The sequence below is a fragment of the Crotalus tigris genome, unplaced genomic scaffold (assembly GCF_016545835.1).
Source record: "Crotalus tigris isolate CLP2741 ecotype Arizona unplaced genomic scaffold, ASM1654583v1 scf7180000024362.2655971311:6658466, whole genome shotgun sequence".
Taxonomy (NCBI): domain Eukaryota; kingdom Metazoa; phylum Chordata; class Lepidosauria; order Squamata; family Viperidae; genus Crotalus; species Crotalus tigris.
In genome coordinates this window covers 602,111-623,223 of record NW_024100530.1, presented here as the reverse complement: position 1 = coordinate 623,223, position 21,113 = coordinate 602,111, and the positions used below count along the sequence as shown (strand labels likewise).

The following is a 21,113-nucleotide window of genomic DNA, read 5'->3' as shown; positions in this document are numbered from 1 at the left end:
GCGCGGCGGGTCCCCAGCGCGGCTCGCAGGGCGGCTTTTGGCGCACAGGGCGGGCCCAGGCCCCGAGCGAGGGCATTTACGCCGCGCCCGCAGCTGGCGCGGGTCTCTCCAAGGGGAAGCAGCCCCGCGCGCCGCCGCCTCTTCCTCTCCGCGCCGGGGCTCCGGCAGGTGGAGGGCGGTGGGGTCCCCATCCAGGTGAGCGCGGGGATCCGGCCCGCACGGCTCCGGAGCTGGGGGGGGGGGCGGGCGGGCGGAGGGAGCCCCCCCCCGGGAGAGGCGGCGCTTCTGCAGGGGCGGCGCTCGGAGGAGCCAGTGCGCAAAGCCCGGGCTGAGCGCGAAGAGGTGGCGAGGGAGGATCCGCCCGCGCTGAGCGAGCGCGCGTGGGAGCGAGGAAGGGGGGGGGGGAAGCCCCGAAGGTGGGTGGGAGGAAAGTGGGTCCACAGTGGGGGGGGGGAAGTCCCGTGGAAGGGAAAGGGGTATTTTGTGTGTGTGTGTGTGTGTGTTTTGCAAAAGTGCGTCCCTGGGCGCAGACTTTGGAGAGCTCCTGGTTGCGCCCTTGGAAATCTGCAGAGTTAGAGATGGACAGACTAACTCTGGGATTGAAAGACAGAGAAGATACAGACTGCTATCAAATTTGGAATTTATTTTATTCTTGGTTCGAGAAAAGAATGAAGGGTTAGGAATTGAACGTGTATTAGCTTAGCGAACTCCAGACAACTTGTTGATTGCAAAAAAATAACATATGTTGATGAGAAATAACAATAATAATAACAACAACAACAACAACAACAATGAAATCTGCAGAGTTCGAGATGGACAGACTAACTATGAGGTTGAAAGACAGAGAAGATACAGACTGCTATCAAATTTGGAATTTATTTTATTCTTGGTTCGAGGAAAGAATGAAGGATTAGGAATTGAACGTGTATTAGCTTAGCGAACTCCAGACAACTTGTTGATTGGAAAAAATAACATAGGTTGATGAGAAATAATAATAATATTAATAATAATAATAATAATAATAATAATAGGAAATCTGCAGAGTTTTCAACTGGGGTTAGGAAACAGCAACCCCCCCCCCAGCCCATCTGTTGGCAGGAAAGGCCAACCATTGGTGACCTTAGTTGGTTTTAAAATTCAAATGTGTGCTAGACTGTAGTGCATTTCTGTCCGTGACTGCTCTTGGTTAAATTTATACGTTTTAACTCGCCTCAGTTTTTATTCTCTTTAACTTTGTACGGAGGTACATTGTCCTAAGAAGCTCTGTACTAGTTGGCTGAATCATAAAATCTGCTGATTATTTTTTTGGCAACAAATGACAATTGCTTCTTAGATCAATCGTAATTCATAACTGGGTGTCAGGCAAGTGGCCAATTCTTGATGGGGGGGGGAAATCTAGGAAACAAGAGTCCTAGAAAGTTGTAAACCTTGAAAACAAGTTCTGAGCTTGCGCGTAGCACATCTACCCACCCAAGCACATATTCGCACTTCTTCCCCTTGGCATTACTAGAGTATGTACTAATCTCTTGCAATAGTCCCTTTCAAGGCAGCTGGCTGGACAGGAGCTGATGTCCATGTGTTTCTCTTCTCTCCAGATGCAGAAGTTCCTGCAGCTTTTCGGGCGACTGAAATCCGTCGTCCTTGGCATGGTCCATGTTCGGGCATTGCCAGGTAAATGCCTTCTGGTTGTTGTTTGTCTTTAAAAGACATAGGAAAAATGGGGATATTACAAGGAGCGGTGGGAAGGTAGAAGATAGTTTTCCTACTATTCAGCAGACCAATTGATCCACCCGCCCTGGTGGATGTAAAATAAATATCCCATAAATTTATGTCTAACTAACATCTTTCCCAGCCAACCTGGAGTCCAAAGTGGGGACTCTCTGTTTGCATAGTATGGATAAAACGCTGGATCCTTGCATTATATTGGACTGTGCCTGTTGGTTTGCCTCAGTTTACCCACCAGGTTTTCTTCTTCCACTGCGTTTACAGAGCAAGTCTACCTTAAAACTTGAAACTCCCAAAGCGGTATCAACTTATATGATCTAGTTTTGAAGGAAAGGAAATTCATAACTATGATGGCCAGTGCTTTGCATTTATTTCTGAAGGCGATCTATATAATGTGAAATAGCGCTATCCGATTAACTCAGTTCAGTTATACCAGTGGTGGCGAACCTATGGCACGGGTGCCAGAGGCGGCACTCAGAGCCTTCTCTGTGGGCACGCGCACCGTCACCCCAGTCCTAGGCCTTCAGCTGGGTTTTATAAATCCTTTTCGCTTTAGGCCTCTGCTGCCGTGTGCAAAAAAAAAAAAAAGGTTGTGGGAAAAAAAAAAGATCTTGCAAAGTTGGAATTGATTGATTGAACTTTTTAGTCCCACCCAGTCTGCCGTTACCACCGCAGCCATGCCCAGCTAATGGGCCACCCCCAGCCAATGGGCCACACCCACCCGGCACCAGACGATTCTTAAGTGGGTTTTGGGTTGCAGTTTGAGCACTCAATCTCTAAAAGATTCTCCATCACTGAGTTATACACTGAATGCCTTGGTGCTAGAGACAAATTCCTTGTGTGTCTCCCCACACTTGGGCAAATAAATAAATAAACAAACTATAGTTTTTTAATGTCAGAGGAAGCAATCAGCATACAAGTGACTTAAAGAAGCGGTTAGGCAAACCGTTTGCTTCTTTTTTTTTTATTTAATAGACTTGTCTTTGAGCGTGCCAAAGTTTAGTGAGTGCATTTGTGCATATCTGGAGTGGTATCTTCATCTTTGCAGGAACACCATGTGCAACGTTGCCTTTGGCTCAGATCATTGAAGCAGCCTGCGGAGAGGCTGAAATGTATAGGGCTGCTGGTGTCGTAAGTCCTTTCTCTTTCTTTCTTTCTTTCTTTCTTTCTTTCTTTCTTTCTTTCTTTCTTTCTTTCTTTCCTGTTTTTGAATGTTCTCAGTTCTTCATCTTAGTTCTTCTATAGATGTGAGTGCAAAGCTGTCAAGATAACAATGCCTGACTGATCTTGGGTGGGTTTGGAAGCTACGCAGGGCCAGGCCTAGTTAGCATCATGATTCGATTGGAAGTTATCAAAGTATCTTGAGATTCAACGGCTGAAAGGGAGGTTTAAAAATCATTCTAGAAAAGGCATTGGCAAGCCATGTTTGCAATGTTGCTAAGAATATGCATGGACATCTTAACATGAAGTTGCTGGAAGTTGAATGTCTATGGAGATCCTCAGTCATGGTTGTCCCAAAAGTGCTTTTTCAAATGGCAACTGCACTTTTCTTTGTTTTTTCCTTGAAGTTTCTTTTGTCATCCAAGAAGCACCTTCAGTTCTCTGAAGATGAACAACTGAAGATGCTTCTTGCATGAGAAGCAAAACATCTTTAAAAAAAACAACCTCATAAAGTCCAGTTGCCTTTTGAAAAAGCACCTCTGGGGTCTTTCTTTTATAATAGTATTGTTGTTTATCCTGCATTTTAGTATAACATGGTTGTAATTTACAGACTTTGGGACGATAGTCCATAATTCCTAATATTTTCCCCAACTCTGTTCTGTTTAACATTTAGCTTTATAGGCTTTCTGGAGAACTCAAAAGCTTGCCCCAGTTTTATCGCATTTGAGTCAGTCACCATTTTTGGGGTTGTTTTTTTTTCCTAGCCTCTTTTTTGGGATGAGGGGTGCTGAAACTGAAATAGAAAAATAGCTAGGCAATTAAAAAAAATATATCACATGTGCATCATGGTTTTTTTTTTTTTTAAGAGTGTGCAGACATGACTGATGAAAGCATATCTTCAGGGTTTTTTTTTTTTAGGTGCCTCGTTTGATGCATTAGTGATTCTTTTTAAAGAGAACGTAATAAATATGGAAGATTTATAATGTTGGAGCATATAAATGAAAACAAGTGAATGCTCAGACATGATGCCATCTGTGCTGAAAAATTATAGCTGCTCTGTGCTTGTTTTGCCAAACACCATCAAAATTGCCGTGACAAGATTATATGCGGTGACAGATCCCAAGGAGTTTGGAGCTCTCTCGGTTGTGCCAGTTTCTGATATTGTTGTTCTGAAAGGATGGTGGAGAGGGGGCAGGGAAACACAGTGGCATTTTTATAGAATTATTAATATTTGTCTGTAAAATATCTGAAACTCATCACTCATGTTCCTGGAGAAGCTATAACTTCAAATGTTGGCGATGTATTGTCCCTAAGCATCTTGATTCAATCCTAATTCTTTCTTCGGAATTTACCCATCGTGGTGAAGAGAAGGGATCGCTGTTAATAAAAACGGCAGCTGTAATTCCAAGACCAACAGAGTTTAACCTCTTCATGGGAAAGATAATTAATTAACTGACATAATTAAAGTTGAAGTTTTCTACAGGTAGTCCTCGACGTACGGCCACAACTGAGCCCAAAATTTACGTTGCAAAGTGAGATACTCGTTCAGTGAGTTTTGTCCCATTTTACAGCTTTTTTTTTGCCACAATTGTTAAATGAATCATTGCAGTTGTTAAGTTAGTAACCCGGTGGGTAAGTGAATCTGGCTTCCCCCAGTGACTTTGCTTGTCAAACGGTCGCAAAAGGGGATCACCTGACTTTGGGACTCTGCAACCGTCATAAATATGAATCAATCGCCAAACATCTGAATTTTGATCACGTCACCATGGGGACGCTATAATGGTTGTAAGTCATAAGTCACTGGTTTCAGTGAAGCTGTAAGTTTGAACAGTCACTAAACAAACTGTTGCAAGTCAGGGACTATCTGTAGCTTTATAACTTGCTTGTAGCTACTACTTTGCAAATGAGGCAACTGACGTAATTACAAGTGTTTGTGGGTTGAACTTCACTACGTTTATACATGGATTGTGTAAAGTTACATTTTTGAAGATAAGGATTACTAATGACATTTGGATCAAATATGCTGGTTTTCTGTGTTTGGGACGCAGACACTAATATATCTCACTATCCAATATTACCTTAGTACCTTAAGTTTGTTTGTTAGTATTATTTTCATTTTAATAATAACGATGCTAACCTCCAAAGCTCAATTATTGAGTTCATCTATGAAAATTGGACCTTGTATTTAATGGTACCAAATACAGAATAACAGAATAGACCAACCTCCTGCTCAAGCAGAGACCCTATATCATTCTGGACAAATGGTTATCCAATCGCTTCTTAAAAACCTCCACTGATGGAGCATCCACATTTAAGAGTAGTCTTCTTTTCTCCTTAGGCTTGATTTAAAGCAGAGTAGGAAAATAGAAGATGTTCCATGCCCCATGATTCTTGACATGCTGTAGCTATTTCCCCCCCCCCCCAGCCCTACAAAGAGACATGATTTGACTAAAATAATTCAGGGAGCCTTCCATTAATTTTCTTGTTACGCCTGAACTGGGAAATATCTGGGAAATGCTTCGGGTTCTTAAGCCAGGATTTGGGAGGTAGATGCCGATTCCAATTCTTTTCACCTTCTTCTGAAACCAGCAACCATCGTCCCGGTTCATACATCACGAAGAAGTATAGCTAATTGAGAACTTCAGAGGGGTTAATTATTACATGCTCAGAAGGACGAATGAGAAAAAGCAACGTGCACAGACAGATAGAAAAAAAACTTGTTCACATTAAGTCTTTATTAAGACCTTATTAAGTCAGGAGTTGATCCTTCAAACACAGCCAGCAAATAGGGATTTATGAGATGGTGGAAGGAAGGCTGAAGGGAGCTGACTGCCTGTTTTCCATTTAGCAAGCTGTTGGGAGACATGTAGGGACAATATCTTCCTCCATCACCTTCTGTGAGTTCTCTTGCATAGAGACCTAGAAGTTTTTATATTCACACCAACGAGAAGAATGAACAAGTAATCCAGTATCTAGCCACCCCACTCCCCAAGTAGACGATGTGTCTCTGTGCGTTTCCAGAGAGTTGCTTTAGGTTTCTGAGTAGACCAGTGGTTCTCAACCTGTGGGTCGGGACCCCATTTGGGGTCGAACGACCATTTCACGGGGGTCGCCAAACAACGCAGTTCGCCATTTTTTTCCCCTGTTCCTTAGCTGTGCTCCTCCCTTTTATCCTATTGGCTTTTGAAAGCCAATAGAATAGACTCTCTTGAATAGAGTCTAATTCTATTGTCTTTCCAAAGCCAGTAGGAATTGTCCAGGCTGTCTCTGCCCTGCTGAGCCCGTCAAAAGCCCCATTCTGCAAACGGTGCTGCACCAGTTGAGTAGTCCTCGACTTACGACCGGTTGAGTAGTCCTCGACTTACGACCGGTTGGGGTCGCGGCATTAAAAAGGTTGAGAACCACTGGAGTAGACGGATACAGATAATCCTCAACTTACAGCCCTTCAAAGTTATGACAAACCCGTTCAAAAAGAACTTACAATCCAGTTCCAAAGTTTCAACAGCCACCCCCCAAACCATCCCCACAATTACACAACTGCATTTTGGGCACTCAGCAACCCAGCCTGCATTTACAACTGTTTGCTGCCTCTGTGGTCACATGATTGCAATTTAGTATTACGTTTTTGCAAAAAAAAAACACCAGCGTTTATTTCCACTTTTCATCCAAAAGGCCCCCTAGCGTACAACAGGCTTGCTTAAAGACCGTGGCATTTGCTTAACAAGCACTGATTCGCTTAACGAGCAGGCTACATTACGGTTGTCAGTCAAGAACTACCTGACCTGTCCCATCTATGGTACTACATAGTTCTGAATTCCTTTTTTCTTGGGCCATTGAGGAAGCTGTTCTGATCTGAGTAGTGTCTTCTGCATTTATTCTCACAGGACGGCTTGATTGTTGAAAATATGCATGACCGGCCATACACCTTCGACGTTGGTGCAGAGGTTACGGCAGCCATGGCGGTGATTTGTGCCTCAGTAAAACGGGCGTATCCCACCCTCCCTATTGGGGTTCAGATACTCTGTGCTGCAAATCAGGAAGCTTTAGCTGTTGCTCTTGCGTCAGGTAAGTAAAGGAACCCAGGCTGTTTGGCAGATTACACCAATAAGAGCTTATAGCTCGCTGGATGTTTTTACAAAACCTTGTGAACTGTCCCAAAGGTGTGGGGTTTTTTTTCCCCAAAAAGGCAACTGGACTTTGATTTTTTTTTTCCTTTGAAAACATTTTGCTTCTCCAAGAAGTCAGAGCCAACAACAAATCAGAACTGAAGAAGTTTCTTGGAGGAGAAGCGAAACGTTTTCAAAGAAAACACCAATAAAAGTTGCCTTTTGGGAAACAAAAGCACCTTTGGGATCACCACAGAATCTCCACAGACACTTTGTGTAGCCATTTGTCGCAAGGGCTAGGCAACATGGGAGTACGAATGTATCCTCCACCTGCAACATTGCAGTTATGTCTAAAGGTGCAGCTGTTTAAAGAGTTTCAGACACGTGCTTTGCTTCAAAACACCTTTTGGAGACTGAATCTTGCTCAGTCTTAATCCCGGCTGTCCTAGGGGCCATCTTAATCCCAGCACCATGTGGGTCATTAAGCAGGAAGAGGCAGGAGTCCTCAGTAAGGAGTGGGGAGTGGGCAGGCCAAGGAAGGCCTTGGACATGTGACAGGGAACATGAGCAGACCGGCATGGGCATGGTGTGTGTGCTGTGGACAGATGGCCACTACAGAGCATGGATGAGATGTGTTGTGGAGTATGACATCCCTGGAATCTTGTACTCAATTGTGGAGTTCCTTGGAAGAAAAAGCGGAGACAACGTATGGCAGTGGCTTGTGATGTTTCCTGCCGGCTTCCCCCATTGCCTTTGCTTGTGGGAAGTGGCCAGGGAAGGTTGCAAATGGTGATTACCTGTCCACAGGGATACAGAGATGACCACAACTTCGTGGACAGGTCGTAAGTCCTCCTCCTTGTTCTGCATCTTCGTAATTTTGAACGATAGCTGAACAAGCAGTTGTAATTCGAAGACTACCTCTGATGTGTGTTTCATCTTTCCCACCTGGAGGGGGAAAGAGTTGGCAAATCTTAGCCGATGATGAAAACTTGTGATTTCACAAATACTGCCCGGAATATTTTTTTATTATGGGTTTCCTTAGAAGAGCAAGGGCTTCATGTGACTCAAATGGAGGCTGGAGGCAAAAACATACAAGGAACAGCTGCTGGAATTGGGTATGTCTAGTTTAATGAAGAGAAGGACGAGGGGGGGGGACACGATAGCCGTGTTCCAGTATCTCAGGGGCTGCCCCAAAGAAGAGGGAGTCAAGCTATTTTCCAAAGCGCCTGAAGGCAGAACAAGAAGCAACGGGTGGGAACTAACCAAGGAGAGAAGCAACTTAGAACTAAGGAGAAACTTCCTGACAGTTAGAACAATTAACCAGTGGAACAACCTGCCTCCAGAAGTGGTGAATACTCCAACACTGGAAGTTTTTAAGAAGAGACTGGACAGCCATTTGTCCAAAATGGTATAGGGTTTCCTGCCTGAGCAGGGGGTTGGACTAGATGACCTCCAAGGTCCCTTCCAACTTTATTATTATTATCATTATCATTATTATTATTTGCTTCTCGTTATGGCTTCTATGGAGCAGTTGCTTGCTTCAAGCAACGTACCCAAGAGGGACACAAACAGCATCATTTTTCATTTCCTAAACCTTTGTTTTTCCACCACTGTGGTCTTTATTATTATTATTATTATTTTCAGCAAAAAGAATAAAAAATCCATTAAGGAGTGACAGATGGAGTAGCTACAAAGTTGTATTTATTATGGCTTTGTTTGTCCTGTTTCCACCCTCCCTTTCTCTTCGGGAGCCCTTTTTATTTTCCATCACAACAAAAGCAATTCACTTAAAATAATATATCAGCTTTGTCCCGAGAAAGACCCAAGTTGCAACACATTTGCTGTTTTCCGTGAAATAGATTCCATTTCAGCCAACTTGAGAGCACCAACTTCCTCTTGGCGATTATTTAATGCTTGTTTCCTGGCCTCTTGCATTTTCCTGATGTTGGCATAATTCTTAACTTAAAAAAATAAAAAATCAGAGAAAAACCAGCTCTTGGAGCACACAGTTCAAAGGCCTGGAATGTGCATCACCTTTCTGCTTTTCACTCCTTCTTCCCTCTTGCACACATTTTCCTTGGTGCAGAGTTTTGTTAGCAGCAGATTTAAAGCTTGGGGTAAATAGGTCTAATCGGGACATTAACGTTATTTTCTTCTTTGTGCGTTTCACAGCGGACTGTGGATAATATTAACCTGAGTGCTACTAGTTTGCATGTACAGGTCACCAATTCCAAGTTATAAAGATTCCCCCAAAAGGTACTGATCCCTCCATGTGTGTGCATGTACACCCACCCACCCACCCACACACACACACACACCGGGATTATATGGCCGCATTTCAACCAACTGCGGCATTCCACAGTCACATCACTATGATTTATGTGTTCCATAGGAATGTATTGATTTGTTTAACGACCCCAGCGTTTGCTTATTGACTGCTGTGTTCACTTAATGACTGCCCCAGGGGGGAAAAAATCCCTCATAAAATTGGGGTTTGGTCACTTCGGATTGAAATTCCGGGCTCCGTCACAGCCCTAAATTGAGGGCTGCCTATATACTTTTGACATAGATGTGTATATTCTGTGTTTGGATCTTCAGACGTGTGAAACTCATCGCCATCCATCTCCATTCCGATTTATAAACTAACAAGCAGTGATGTTGGCATCTGGAAGCCCTTATATAGAAGACTCCGCATTTTGAGGTCTTCCTGAGGCTCTCCTGCCATACCCCCATTAACAATTTCTTTATACTTCTCCGTGACCGATATTTATTGATGGCTTTCTTCCATTTAGTTCAGTCAAACGGTACAAGGGATTAATTTTAAGTCATTGTGATTGCTCATCTAATGCAAGTTAGACCTCGGGATATGACCGTAATGTACTGTAATGAACTATTATATTTCTGTCAAATTAATGAAATCCTCTTAAGGATAAATTAACCTGAATTTAATGAAAGTGTCAGCATAGGCCAGTGGACTCTCTGTCTGTGTCTGTCTGTCTGTCTGTCTGTGTCTGTCTATCTATCTATCTATCTATCTATCTATCTATCTATCTATCTATCTATCTATCTATCTATCATCTATTATCTATCAAACACATTTATGAGCTAAGGAGAATAGGACAAGAAAATCCTCCTGAATATGTTACCTTAGTTTGGTAATGAAATGTTCAGAAATTGAAACAAGCTTGAAGAATCACAGCCAAAATCTAAAATCCGAGCTACAAGTATTTTTTATTATTTAAAAATATCTATCTATCTATCTATCTATCTATCTATCTATCTATCTATCTATCTATCTATCTATCTATCTATCTATCTATCTATCTATCCGTCCATCCACCCACTCACCAATCCACCCACCTACCTACCTACCTACCTACCTACCTACCTACCTACCTACCTACCTATAATCTAGAATAGGGGTCGCCAACCCCCGGTCCGTGGACCAGTGTTGGGCCGCAGCATGCCAGCAACCAGTCCGCACAAACAAGCAAAGCCCCATCCGTGGGATGCAGGCGGCACACAAAACCACACATTCTCTGGTCCATGGAAAACCCTTTCTCCACGGAACCAGTCCCTGGTGCCAAAAAGGTTGGGGACCTCTGATTTAGAACATTTATATGGCTGCCTACTCACTTTCGGTGACTCCGGGCAGCTTACAAAAACTAACCCCAATATACAACAATAAAAACAAACACTCCCCTCCCAATTGGCAACAGCAGTCAGTCAAGCAAGCCATTTGATGGGCTCCATCCCACTCCAGGTTCCATAGGCCCGTTGGCAAAACTAGATCTTCGGGGGTCTTACGATAGAGTGCAGTCTAATCTCTATGAGGATGGTGTTCCAAAGGGAGGGAGCCACCACAGAGTAGGCCTTTCTGGGTGCCGCCAGATGTACATCCTTAGGGGAGGAGGTCCCTGCTTCATCGCTCTGATGGGTTGGGTGGATCTAACTGGAGAGACAGCCCTTCAGATAACAGTGTCCATCTTGCAATTGTGTTATATCAGGGTTATAACCTGATATAATCTGTGCAGTGAGGTGGGCTTTGGACCCGATAGACATTTTAGCCTTCGTGTCTTTGCAAAAGGGGAAGAATAAATCACCACTCTTTTTCACAGGGTTGCTGTAGGGTTGATGAAAACCTGTTAGGTTTAGCACTCCAGAAAACATGCATTTGAAGGAAGCAGTGAGACATCTTTTGTCGAACCAATAATTAGACTTTAATTTGCTTTTGGTTGTATTTCAAACAGAAAGGATGATTGCATATTTTAACAAAGTAGACTTTCTTTATGGCTGGAGCATTAATAATAAAAAAATTCTACCCACAGAGCCTTGGCTGTGCTTGGCTGGCACAGTGAATTAAAATTTAAGCATTTCATTTGTACGGTATATGGTGTATGTATAAAAGATGATTAATACTGAGGACATATATAACTTTTATACATTTTTTTAATGTATCTTGATGTTGACTGTGACGGATGAATTGTCTATTATACCTAACATCTGTTCCCTAGCTTTGGCACTACTTTTCCTATTATATTTTGTTTTCAGAAACGATAATGCCATTTTTTTTCCCTTTTAGTGTTGCAGATGACTGCGTTGGTTTACTTAAACAATTAGGCACTTCAGTCAATAAGCAGAATGGATTAGGCAGCAGAGATGTCTTCATATTAAAATGCACTTTATAACCTAGCTGTTTTGTTTACTCTAATATTCTTTCTATAATTTTTAAAAAGACTTTTAAAAAGCAAATGCTTTTTTTTTTTAACCGAGGGATGGCTCTTCATATTCATTTGAATTAAGGTGATTTTTCTCCATGTATGTGCAATTTCTAGAACAGTAGTCCTTGACTTACAACAGTTTATTTCGTTACAACGGCACTGAAAACTGAGTTATAACCGTTTTTGACACTTATGACCGCTGCAGCATCCCCGTGGTCATGTGATCAAAATTCAGACGCTTGGCAACCGACTCATATTTATGACAGTCGCAGCATCCCAGGGTCACGTGATTCCTTTTTGCGACCCTTTGACGAGCAAGTCAATAGGGGAAGTCGGATTCACTTAACCACCATGTTGCTAACTTAACAACCAGCAGTGATTCACTTGGCAATTGTGGCCAGAAGGGTCATGAAATGGAGTCAAACTCACTTAACAAATGTCTCACTTGGCAACCGTAATATTGCAGTCGTAAGTTAAGGATTTCCTGCTAGAGAAGAGTAGGAATAGGAATAAAGAAGTGAACAAGCTCAAAAGGATGGACGGTTTTTATAAAATTACTGCACTAGCAAGCAATCTGAGAGACAACAGATTTCTGCCATCTATTCTCTTTCTTGATTTGAGAGATTCCTATAGAGCAGACATGTCAAACACAAGGCCTGGGGGCCGGATGCGGCCCGCAAAGTGGTTTCATGTGGCCCACGAAGCCATCCTGGAAACAGTGAGAGAACGGCCCCTTCGGCCTTGGCCCTGGCCCAGGCCAGCCGGGAACCAATGTACAATTTTGTGGTGGCCATCTTGGCACTTGCCCCAGTGGACCATGCCTTGGCACTTGCCCCGGTCCCACCCCCTTCTGCCAGAGATCCTCAGATCTGTCCCACTCCTGCCCAAGCCCCCATAGGCACCCTTGGTACAAATGATGTAGAACACCACACCCACCCAGTAGGCTGCACCCACTCCATCCACACCCACCCAGTAGGCTGCACCCACTCTGGCCACACCCACTCTGGCCCCCCAAGGGCATCCGCAATGCTGATGCGGCCCTCAGTGAAATTGAGTTTGACAACCCTGCTATAGAGCAGAATAATTTTTTCTTTTTAACGCCAAGTGTTACGTATTTCGCCAGCTTAACCAGAAGTGCGTTTCCTCCTGTTTTTTTCCTTGTTTCTGAGCAGGAACACACTGAGCCTTTCTCTTGGGTCCGGAACCATTTGCCAAGCTTTCTTCCCAACTGATTCATTATTAACAGGTGTACCGTGTGTTTTTTAGCAGTGCATAATTTCCTGTGCAGAGTTCCTGATTTAATTAACCACATCAATTTGAGGCTGCATAGAATAGTGTGTATGATTGACTTGCAGAAGATTTCCGGCATCGATAAAGATACAGATATAAATCTAGCTATTATTTTGATTATTTTCTTGATAATGCTCAGAAGCACTCCCATCATATTTCTAGAAACATGTCAGATCTTCTTCCTTCTCCTTCACCACTTCTCTTCTCTTCTCTTCTCTTCTCTTCTCTTCTCTTCTCTTCTCTTCTCTTCTCTTCTCTTCTCTTCTCTGTTTCTTTCCTATCCGAGTTTATAATTGAAAAATTAGACTACATAACATTAAAGTCATAAACTAATACTCATATCCTACTCTTCTAATGTTCTGCAGTTGGCAATCTAGTTTATAGAGTTGCTGCATTGTGATTATCTTGTAAAGTCAATGGCTTCATTTCATCTAATTTAGTACTGCTGTTTCCTTGGAGAGCCAGTTTGGTGTACAGATAGTCCTTCACTTACGGATAGGGTAGAGTAGAGTAGAGTAGAGTAGAGTAGAGTAGAGTAGAATAGACTAGAATAGACTAGAATAGAATAGAATAGAATAGAATAGAATAGAATAGAATAGAATAAATAGAATAGAATAGAATAGAATAGAATAGAATAGAATAGAATAGAATAGAATAGAATAGAATAGAATAGAATTATTGGCAAGTGTGATTGGATACAGAAGGACTTTGTCTCCAGTGCATAAGCTCTCAGTGTACATATAAATAACAAAGTAATATAATCTAGAAGAGAAGAGAAGAGAAGAGAAGAGAGAAGAGAAGAGAAGAAGAGATGGAAGGGACCTTGGAGGTCTTCTAGTCCAACCCCCTGCTTGGGCAGGAAACCCTATACCATTTCAGACAAATGGTTGTCCGATCTCTTCTTAACAACTTCTAGAGGCAGGTTGTTCCACTGATAAATTGTTATGTCAGGAAATTTCTCCTTATTTCTAGGTTGGTTCTCTCCTTAATTAGTTTCCATCCATCCAATCAGGATCAGAATTTTGGTCGCTAAACAGTGTGGTTGTTAAGTGAATCTCTTGTTTCATTGTCAACTCTTGAGTTTCTATCCTAGAAACCCAGCCTGGACCTATTTATGTTGCAAAGTTGTTCCTTTGGGGGGGGGTGGGTGTTCCTTTAAAATTATATGCAGAATTGTGGGATTAACCAGATGCGTCCTTAAAATAAACTCATGTGGTAAGAGATGGGCATTGAAGGAGGTGATGAAGGAAAAGAAGAGAAAAGATTGAACTGACATTTTATTCCTGCAACGTCTTTATCTGTGTTTAGCTTGCTAAACACCCCATTGGTCTTTCTAATGTAACCTATTTTGTTTTGGGCATCATCTGGGAAATGTAATTAGACATAATTGAGGACCAAGCAGAATTAATTAGCTTTATCAACAGCACTGATTATTTATTTGTTTATTGCTATTTCTAGGTGCGGATTTTGTTCGAGTTGAAGGCTTCGTTTTCTCTCATGTGGCTGATGAAGGGATTCTGAATGCTTGTGCTGGGAACTTGCTAAGATACCGCAAGCAAATTGGAGCTGAACACATCCAGGTTTTTGCTGATATTAAAAAGAAGCATAGGTAAATGGGATCCCTTCTGGGAAAAAAATATGCTTGATACTGCATTCCAACTGGTGTGGCTTTAATTTCTAAAGTCTTTTGAATTTTCATTTTTATTATTTTATCATTTCTGTTTTGGGTAGTAACCCACCATCTTAGTGAGCAAAGTATAACTAATTCAATAAATGAATATTTATGTGGCCACAAGAGCCACTTAAGAAGTTCACCTAAGTAATAATTATTAGCTTCTTATTATATAGAGCATAGAATAATAGGGTTGGAAGGGATTTTGGAGGTCATCTAGTCCAACCCCGTGCTCAAATAGGAGGCCTTATGCCATTCTGGATATAACTTCTGGAAGCAACTTCTGGAAGCAAGTTGTTCCATTGACTAATTGTTTTCACTGTCAGGAAATTTCTCCTTAATTCTAGATCTCTCTTTAATGATCTTAGTTCTAGATCTATCTTTAATGATCTTCCACGTTATTTCTTGTCCTGCCCTCAGGTGCTTTGGAGAATAGGTTTATCTCATCTTCTCTGTGATAGCCCCTCAAGTTTTGGAAGACAGCTATCTTGTCACCCTTGGTCCTTCTCTTTGTTAGACTAAACCTGGCCCTTTTATGACTTGTGGAGTTGAACTCCCAGAATTCCTCAGTCAGCGTGCCTGGCTGAAGAATTCTGGGAGTTAAAGTCCATAAGTCATAAAAGGGCCAAGTGTGAAGACCCCTGGACCAGACATACCTAATTCCCTCAACCATTTAGCCTCTAGACCTCCTTATCATCTTTGTTGCTTTTCTCTGCATTCTTTCTAGGGTCTCAGCATCTTTTTGGTATCACGGTGACCTTCTTGTTTCCATGCGCGTCATTCACAAATGACAAAATTCCTATTTACCAAGTGAATCTTCATGCAGGATATAGTGGCGAAGGACGTTGATTAAAGAAACTCTGGGAGAGTTTGAAACAAGGAGGAATGCCCTTGCATTCTTACATGTGAATACAGGAACAATGTTCTTGTTTTTTGACCACATCGTTTTCCCAAGCTGATAAATTGAAAGAACAGCTGCTACAAATCCAGCAATGGAGGTCACTGTTACAGTATTTATACAGGGCATTAAGCTACAGCATGACTTATTCATCTTTGGCTTGGAGTATTGCATAAATTGGTCATGATACACTGTATACACATCAGTAGATGATATAGTGCAACATATGATTTGAACCAGCTGAACTGTTGCTTTGTGCAAGATAGAAATCCAGCAATCACTGTCATCATCATCATGATAATAATTTTATCCCTCCATTGATAGATAAATAATCTGACCCAGCTTGATGTAGTGGTTGAGGCATCAGGCTAGAAACTGGGAAATCATCAGTTCTAATGCCACGTAGAGTTACCTAACCACTTGTGAAAAACCTTGCTTAGAAAATTGCAAGGATTTGTCCTGGCAGTCTCCATGAATCTGAAACAATTGAAGAGATGATAGAAAGATGGAGAGAGCGGTAATAATAATAAAGTTGGAAGGTACCTTGGAGGTCATCCAGTCCAACTCCCTGCTCAGGCAGGAAACCCTACACCATTTCAGACAAATGGCTGTCCAGTCTCTTCTTAAAAACTGCCAGTGTTGGCGCATTCACCGCTTCTGGAGGCAGGTTGTTCCACTGTTTAATTGTTCTAACTGTCAGGAAGTTTCTCCTTAGTTCTAGGTTGCTTCTCTCCTTGATTAGTTTCCACCCGTTGCTTCTTGTCCTGCCTGAATGGGGGAATTATGGGGAATTAGTATAAAAACAGGTCTAATGTATAAAGTGGCCGCTGACAAGTTTACAAAGGTTGTATCCTTGTTCTCCCCAGTGCTCATGCGTTAACAGCTGACGTCACAGTGGCAGAAACGGCGAAGGCTGCTGAATTTTTTCTTGCTGATGGGGTTGTATTGACTGGAACTGCAACTGGATCAGAGGCAGATCCCAAAGAACTAGAAGGTAAGAACAGTAAAGGCTACATGGAAGGATTCCATTGCTTTGTTGGTTATTTATATGTAAAGACATTTATATATCACTTGCTTCAAAAGACAGTGTTCTGGTAGCTACTAACTCCTGTCTTCTTCTCCTTCTCCTCCTCCTCCTCCTCCTCCTCCTCCTCCTCCTCCTCCTCCTCCTCCTCCTCCTCCTCCTCCTCCTTATTCTTCTCTAACATTTCAAAATCGTTGCTCCTTCTCTTCAGATCTGTTGAAATTTTCTGACTATCAATCTATCACCTGCCATCTTCACTGAAAAAGAAAATATTTCCAAATATCAAAATATAAGATACAGCAATTTGCTTGAGTGTCATTTCAGTTCTTCCACTGTGTGATTTGACTTGGATCCATTTTAATCTCCTTGTAGAATTGTAGAAAGGGTCATCAGGATCATCCAGTCCTCTGCCATATGCAGGAAAACTAATTAAACCATCTGTAAGATGTAGTCATCCAGGATGTTCTTAAGAGTCTCTCTGCGGGATAGGTGGGTGGTTTTAAAAGTTTGATAAATACATAAAAAAATAAAAAAACCTCAGAAGCAGAGACTCCACAACCTCTATAGGTAAAAGTATTCCACTATTTGGACCACCATAAGGTTTTTTTTTCCTTCTGTTTAAGTGAAATTTCGGTAGTTGCAACCTAGAATTGTTATTTCTGGTTCTGACTTCTGTGACTATGAAAAATATTGCTTGACTGTGTTCTTTATAGGTTGCCTTTAAGTAGCTCATTTAAAAGCAGATATTATTAGCACCTTTTCTGGCCGTAACCAGTTAGGGCAGTTATGTTAGGTTTCGTATGATATGCTTGAAGTTAATTTGAAGTGTAAAACTTTATAATAGAGTGTATATATTTCTCATTTTTCTTAATTACATAAAGGGAGGAAACAGAAAAGCTTAATTACGGATAGCTGTAAGGCATTAATAACAGCACTTTTCATAATTTTTCAAACCCTTTTTTAAAAGGTTTTTTTCTAATAAAAAAACATAGAAGTGTAGAAGGTGGAAAATAGTATGTATATCTCAGAAATGAATGATCTATTAGGAAAAACAACGCATTCAGAATGGCATCAGCAATAACATCTAAATACCAATGAGTCAAGTCCAATTCCCAATGTGTTTATTTTTTCTTGAAAAGGGGATAACAGAAATTCAAGTAAAATGCTTGTTTGGGGATAGGGATAGGCAAAGGCATAGGGGGGAGGGGGAGAGAGAGAGAGATTGATATGATAGAGATGATATTGATATGATAGAGATGATAAAGATAATAGAGATAGAGATAGATAAACAGGGAGGAAGGTAGGGATGGATGGATGGATATAGGTAGGGAGGAGAAGAGATAGCTGAATGCAGGAGAGAGATAAATAGGTAGATATATGGAGATAGAGAGAAAGAGAGATGGAGATAGGTATATTGATATATGGATGGAAAGAGGATGGATAGATGGATAGGATAGGTGGGGGGGTGGGGGGGTGGGTGGATGGATGGATGGATGGATGGGTGGGTGGGTGGAAAGAGAATGGATATATGAAATAGATAGATAGACAGATAGATAGATAGATAGTTGAAGAGAGAGAGAGACAGAGATGCACACACACCACACACACACAAAATTAAAGGACATGCAGGGTTCCTTCAGCGACAAGATTGATCTCACAGGTAACCAATATAAACGCTGCCATTCTGTACGATGAAAATAGATCAGAGAGGGCTTGGCGGGCTGGGTTTTCCTCAAAAAAGAAAAGAAACGTGGCCATGTAATCATTCCACGAGAGCAAATTGATCCTGACTCTGCCTTTGGAATCCCTGCAGCTGCTTAAGCGTAGCCCATTTGGGTTCCTTTCATCATCTAACGGAATAAGCCCATTGAGCAGCTTACGCCGATGGGCCTTTTGATCTTAGTGCTTGTCTCTTTGGAGAGCTGCGTTGAAAAGGGGTGAGATTATATTATCTCGTTTCCAGCATGGCTAATGCTTTTTTTGGCACTAGTCATAGGGCAGGAGAGTCGAAGCACCCGGGCTCTTGGTGATGGCTTTGCTGGAGAGAGTAAAACATTAATGAAATAACTTAAAAAGAGTGCAGTCTTTTCCTTTGCAGTTTAAAACAGAGGTCCCCAATCTTTTGGACACCAGGGACCGGTTCGGTGGAGAGATGTTTTTCCACGGACCAGAGTGTGCATGCTTTTGTGTGCTGCCTGCATCCCAATGATGGGACTTTGCTTGTTTGTGTGCTGGTTGCGGGCATGTCACGGCCTGGTACTGGTCCATGAACCGGGGATTGGGGACCCTGGTTTAAAAGATACCATTGGCTCTGATTGGTTGCTGCTGAAATATTTGCTGTTAGCAAGAAGAATGCAAAGGATCCTTGACTTAACAACCACACTTGGAAAATTCCACTGCTAAGCAAGGGGGCTATTAAATGAATCGTGTCCAATTTTATAACCCTTTTCCCATGGTTGATGAGTGAACCATGCCGTCATTAGGCAAATCCAGCCTTCCCCATGACTTCGCTTGTCCAACGTCTTTGCTTTGAAAGGTTTCAGATACATGCCAGTTGCTGCAGCTCTTACAAATACATGCCAGTTACTAAGCACCCAAATTTTGATCACATGATCGTGGAGATGCAGTGATAATGAGGGTAAGGATCAGGCATCAATGCTGCCCTAACTTTGAATGGTCACTAAACATGGCTCAGCTTGGAAACTTCTCCCTTTCCCCTCAGCGTGGCTGGCTCAGGAATTCTGGGAGTTGAAGTCCACAAGTCATACAAGAGCCACGGTTGCCTACCCCTGGTGTAGGGAGAGGATGGTAGGAAAGGGAGCTGCTGGAACATGTAGAGCAGGCCTGTCCAAACTTGGCAACTTTTAAGACTTGTGGACTTTTAACTCCCAACTGTGGAATTCTGGGAGTTGAAATCCACAAGTGTTAAATTGCCAAGGTTGGACACCCCTGATGTAGAATCATTGTGACCTCAGTTAGTCTTCCTTACAAGTTTTATTATAAGTTCTCTTATGAGTCTTCTTATTTTCCTTCTCTAGAAGTCAGATCTGCGGTGAAGATTCCAGTCCTGGTGGGGTCTGGTGTCACTCTGGATAATGTGAAGGATTATTTAGGTGCAAATGCCTTGATCGTTGGTTCATATTTCAAGAAAGATGGCTATTGGGCAAATGGCATTGATCTTGAGCGTGTGAAGAGGTTTCTGGATTACATTGGCCAAGTAAGAGTGTAAATTTGTTTGCTTCTGCTGTGAGTTTACATTCAAAGCACAACTGCACCAGATATTTTATCTTGCTATTTTCTAAGACAGAGGTTTTTTTTTCTGAATTCAAAATTAAAGGCACACTCTACACTCAAATACGTGTTCTCTTAATCTCCCTCTTCTAGATGGAACACTGGCAGAAGAATATATAGGGAGAATGATCCTTAAAATATTATAAAAGTACATCACCTGAGAGTTGACAAAGTGACAGTGTTTGAATTAACATATTTGGCCCTGTGTCTAAGCCAGCCTATTAAACCATTGTAAGGCAACCTTTTAAAATGGCTTTTAGAGCAGAAAAGACATACCCACATCATTTGAATATTGCCGCAATATCTAGTTGACTTTACTCAACAAATCAACAAACCTGTAAAAAAACAAAACCATCCATCTTTGGAAAACTCGGTTTTTAAAGCATGCATCATAAGATTTGCAACATCTCTGCTCACTTACAGAAGCTTCACGTATTAGTCCAGGCCTCTCCGAGAGACCCATAATTTGGCCTTAAATTATGAGAGACAAAAAGTCTCGATGGGGTTTAGTGGATTCGTATCATAGTAAATCCGATCTTAAAATCTAGAGAGAAAGATTGATTGCCTTCTTTTTCTCCTGCTCACTGCTGCAAGTATCTGTGCCATAGCTTGAAGCATCTGCTTGTCTGTTGCCGACAGATGCCGTACAAAGGAACTGACCTTTTTGTTTGGGAGTTTGATGGAATGTGTAATGTTAAAATATTAACTTATATTTAAAAAAATGGCCCCATCTCTTTGGGAGCAAAGGATGCTTCGTTCTGCACAATGCAAATTCGTAGAAGCACCATGACTTTATAGGAGAACAAAGAAAGGAGCCTTAATATGGAGAATCTCTGCAAGTGAATAACAGCTGTTCAAAGATACATGTTTTAAATATGTATTAATTTATTTGAAGGGCTTGTTGCTTCAATATGAAGAGAAGATTATCAGGGTTAATTTCCATTGAGCACTGTGACACTTGCCAGGTTTCTTATGGTATCCTGGGCTATCACTGTAGACTAGGGCGGTGATTCTTAATCTTTTCTTCACTGTGGACCCCCTTTAAATAACTTTTGTGGCCACAGACCACCAAGACTGAGGATTTAAATCATAACATTTCTTCAAGCTTTCATGGACCCCGTGAGTTAGGCAGGGCAATTACACAAAGTCATGATTAGAAGTTCCCTTGGATACTATAAGGATATATACTCAAAATTGTCAGAAATCTTCCCAGAAAAATTGTATG

General features: G+C 41.8%; 1 protein-coding gene across 6 annotated transcripts; it reads left to right on the top strand.

Annotated features, from left to right (window-relative positions):
* Positions 1-59: 59 nt before the first annotated feature.
* Positions 60-19,952, top strand: LOC120300940 (uncharacterized protein F13E9.13, mitochondrial-like). 6 transcript variants are annotated; one of them, XM_039327510.1, is made up of 7 exons: positions 66-195; positions 1,596-1,671; positions 2,774-2,856; positions 6,771-6,951; positions 14,462-14,612; positions 16,440-16,567; positions 19,636-19,952. In XM_039327510.1, exons 2-7 carry the CDS (start codon positions 1,596-1,598, stop codon positions 19,824-19,826), a joined length of 810 nt encoding a protein of 269 aa, XP_039183444.1. In that variant the 5' UTR covers positions 66-195; the 3' UTR covers positions 19,827-19,952. The 6 variants fall into 6 exon arrangements, with proteins under 6 accessions (XP_039183447.1, XP_039183444.1, XP_039183446.1 ...); XM_039327512.1 differs by lacking the exon at positions 66-195 and adding an exon at positions 299-342; XM_039327511.1 differs by lacking the exon at positions 66-195 and adding an exon at positions 303-416.
* The last annotated feature ends 1,161 nt before the right edge of the window (positions 19,953-21,113 follow it).